At 52.4% G+C, this 3,404-nt stretch overlaps 1 protein-coding gene across 1 annotated transcript; it reads right to left on the reverse strand.

Annotated features, from left to right (window-relative positions):
• Positions 1-895: 895 nt before the first annotated feature.
• NKX2-2 (NK2 homeobox 2) lies at positions 896-2,128 on the reverse strand. The gene is made up of 2 exons (XM_051614692.1): positions 1,780-2,128; positions 896-1,514 (listed from the first exon to the last, which is right to left on the reverse strand). The coding sequence occupies exons 1-2, from the start codon at positions 2,036-2,038 to the stop codon at positions 955-957; spliced, it is 819 nt and encodes a 272-aa protein (XP_051470652.1). The 5' UTR covers positions 2,039-2,128; the 3' UTR covers positions 896-954.
• Positions 2,129-3,404: the final 1,276 nt, after the last annotated feature.

Here is a 3,404-nt window from a genome sequence, read left to right on the forward strand (position 1 = left end):
CGGCAGCGTGCTCCGAAGGAAGTCCAACAAAACCGATCAGTCGTTCTTATCGCCGCCTTATCTTTTTTTTTTTTTTTTTTTTAATATTTCTTTTCTCGAAAGACAGCTTTTTGAATAATTAACATTCGCATTTAAGTGACGAAAGCCCGGGTTTGTACACAACGAGCCCATTTGCCCGCGGGTTTTGGCCGCATTTGCCTTTTCCTCTGATCGTGGGACTCGGGACTAGTTGTGCGCAAACCCCAGAGAGGAGAAAACAAAATGAAAGCCCTGGCTGCCCCCCACGGCAGCGATAATCACAACAAGATACAAAAATACCCGGCTAATTTGATTGCAGGGGGTTAAGTGCAACCGAAAAGCGTCCTGGAAGGAGAGCAATCGCGATCTCCATGTCGGCGATAGGCAGCCGTGCTCCCGGCGCACGCCCCTTCCTCACAAAACCACAGGAGCAGCGGGGGGGTTTTATTCTTTATTTTTTTTTTTTTTTCAATTCTGACGGTCCACCCCCCCCCTTTTTTTTTTTTTTTAATCTTAGTTGTAGGTAGACAGAACCACTCTGAATGGCGCAAAAAATTTCTGTAAACAATGACGCACAAAAAACACCTCCCCTCCCTTCCCTCCCGCCTCCCCCTGAAATGAAACCGAGACCCCCCAGAAAATGGAGGGGAAAAGAAACGGGAGAGGGAAAAAACCCATAATAATAATAATAATAATAGCAATAATAATAATTATAATAATAATAGCGTTTCCCTCTCCATTCCTTCTCCCGCAGTTTTGATTTTATTTTTGGAGCATCAGTCTGTCTCTTTCTCTTATTTTTGTTTTTCTTCCTTTTTTTTCTCTTTTTCTTTTTCTTTTTTTTCTTTTTTTTTTTTTCCTTTTTTGTTTTGTTTTGTTTTGTTGGGTGTGTGGGTGCGGGTTGGGTGTGCGTGTGTGCGCGCTCCCTTCCGGCCTTCACCAAGTCCATTGCTGAGCTTGTACCAAATGGTGTGCTGTGGGGTACTGGGGGTTGCTGGTAGCACTGTACTGGGCGTTGTATTGCATATGCTGTAGAGACTGGGCGCTATAGGCAGAGAAAGGGATTCCCGTCTGGAAAGTCGCGGCTGCCAAGTCCTGAGCTTTGAGCGTGTGGCAGGGTTTGCCGTCCCTGACTAAGACCGGCACGGCCACCCGCCGCGGAGAGGGAAGAGGAGTCACTTCCATACCTTTCTCGGCCCGGGCTCGCTTCATCTTGTAGCGGTGGTTCTGGAACCAGATCTTCACCTGGGTGGGGGTGAGGCGGATCAGGCTGGCCAGGTGCTCCCTCTCGGGCGCCGACAGGTATCGCTGCTGCCGGAACCGCCGCTCCAGCTCGTAGGTCTGCGCCTTGGAGAAGAGCACCCTCCTCTTCCTCTTTTTCCCCGCGTCCCCGCCGCTCGACGCTTCCTTCTCGTTGTCGGGCGACTCGTCGGCCGACGGCTCCGGCGACTTGGCGGAGGGGTCCTGGCCACCGCCGCCCGCCGTCAGACCGTGCACTGCGGAGAGGAGCCCGTCAAAGAGGGGGCTTCGAGCTGCCTGGCCCCCCGCCTCCCTTCCTCACCCCTTCCGCGTCCCCCCGCATCCCTCCCGCACCCCTCCCGGGGCAGCTCGGTTTTCCCTCGCCACGGGTCATGAAGGGAGAGGATGATGGAGGCACCGGCCGGGACTCAGCCTGCCGCGGCGAATGGTATCCCCCCCCCCACGCTCGCCCCGCCGCCGGGGGAAGCCCCCCGCGGGCTGCCCCGTCTCCGCGGTACTCACGGGAGTATTGGATGCCCTCGGCGCTCGCCAGCCAGCGCGTGTAGGGATTATCGCTATTATCATAGAAAGGGTTCTTCAAAGGCAGCGTCTGAACAGTGTCCAAGGGGGTTTGTCCCAAAACTCCTGCTTTCTTGGGCGGCTCCGGCGCTTCGCTCTCTTCCTCGCCACCCTCCGCGGCGGAGCCTTCCTCATCGTTGGTGTCGGGGAGGTCCAAAATGTCCTTCACCGAAAAGCCCGTCTTTGTGTTGGTCAGAGACATGTTCCGGCTAAATTTTAGGCAGGAAAGTTGGAGGGTCAGCTTCGCCGTGCCACAGGCGCGCAGCAGACACGCAGGGACACGGCAGGCGGGGGAGGGGGCTGCGGGGCAGCACGCGTGGGGGGGGGGGGGGGGGGGGGGGAGGGAGAGGAGAGGGGGAAAAAAAAAATCTATATATATAAAAATAACCGAAGGGTTTGGTGCAAAAGAAGAAGCAGAGCGCTGGCAGCAGCGGTGGAGATTTCTACGGGCTTGTTCTGCCACGGGGGAAATTCAGAGAGCGGGAGCAGCAGCTGGCTTCGGAAATAGTTTGTAACTCCAGGGGAAGAGGGGGAAAGACACGCCAAAAAAAAAAAAAAAAAAAAAAAAAAAAAAAAAAAAAAAAAAAAAAAAAAAAAAAAAAAATCACTTCTGGATCTTGCTCAAATCCCCCGAACCCGTGCCTGCCGTTTGAAAAAAACGAGCCATTGCTGGAGCGAACAGTCCATATAAGGCTGGTCCCCACACATGAACCTGCCGAGAGGAGGGAGAAAAAAAATACATTAAACCCAGGAAAGGTTGGCCACGTGTGGGCGGGTCTTGGAAGTCAAGTGGATGAAGACAGTGTTTGCAGATGTGAAATTGCGGGTTTTGGGCGAGCTCCGAGCTTCCACCATTGGTGATGAGTGGTATAACGTGTCAGTTAATTACCGGCGTGGGGAGGGCCCTTCCGCGGGTGCGTGTGTGTGTCAGCGAGAGAGGGAGGGTGTGATTTTCTTCTCTCTTTCTTTTTTTCTTTCTTTCTTTTTTTTTTTCTCTCTCTCTCTCTTTTTTTTTTTTTTTCGCAGTATTTACATACAAAGAGCCTTGCACCAGCCCGATATTCCGCACACTCTTTCCACTGATTGCCTTGAAAAGCAAGAAGGGGAAAAAAAAATAAAATAGGGAAAGGGGGGAGGAGGGGTGCTACGTGCGCGGTTTCCCACTCCTCCAGCGCAGCCTGCGCGCCCACGCAAAGGCGGGAGCAGCGCTTTTTTTTTTTTTTTTTCCTTTTTTTTTTTTTTTCGCGGAGACGCGCGGGACCGAGAGGAGAGGCGGCTCAGATGGCATGAGACCAACTTATCTACAACGCCTAGGTCAATATTTTGGTTGGGGCTTAGGGATGAGCGCTGGAAATTAAACAGCAAGTAATTGATTCTAGTTTGCTCCGAAATTAACCGAACTGGCAAAATGCGATCGTCAGTCACGACCCGGCGAGATCCGGGAGGTGATTAGTTGGAGGGGGGGGCTTTATTTGAAGAGGTCTCATTGATTTTGCCTCCTTCTTCCAGGGGAATAAAACCCAGCACGATTGGTTACAGTTTGGTTAATTTAATGGGCTGGAGTCCAA

The sequence above is a fragment of the Apus apus genome, chromosome 3, assembly GCF_020740795.1.
Source record: "Apus apus isolate bApuApu2 chromosome 3, bApuApu2.pri.cur, whole genome shotgun sequence".
Classification (NCBI taxonomy): Eukaryota; Metazoa; Chordata; class Aves; order Apodiformes; family Apodidae; genus Apus; species Apus apus.

What these genes read in the sequence shown, in the direction of transcription:
- NKX2-2 (XM_051614692.1), bottom strand. Translation starts at nt 2,038, where the DNA reads ATGTCTCTGACCAACACAAAGACGGGCTTTTCGGTGAAGGACATTTTG. An exon ending in CGAGGGCATCCAATACTCCC is followed by an intron (nt 1,515 to 1,779) that starts GTGAGTACCGCG and finishes TCCTCTCCGCAG; the next exon opens with TGCACGGTCTGACGGCGGGC.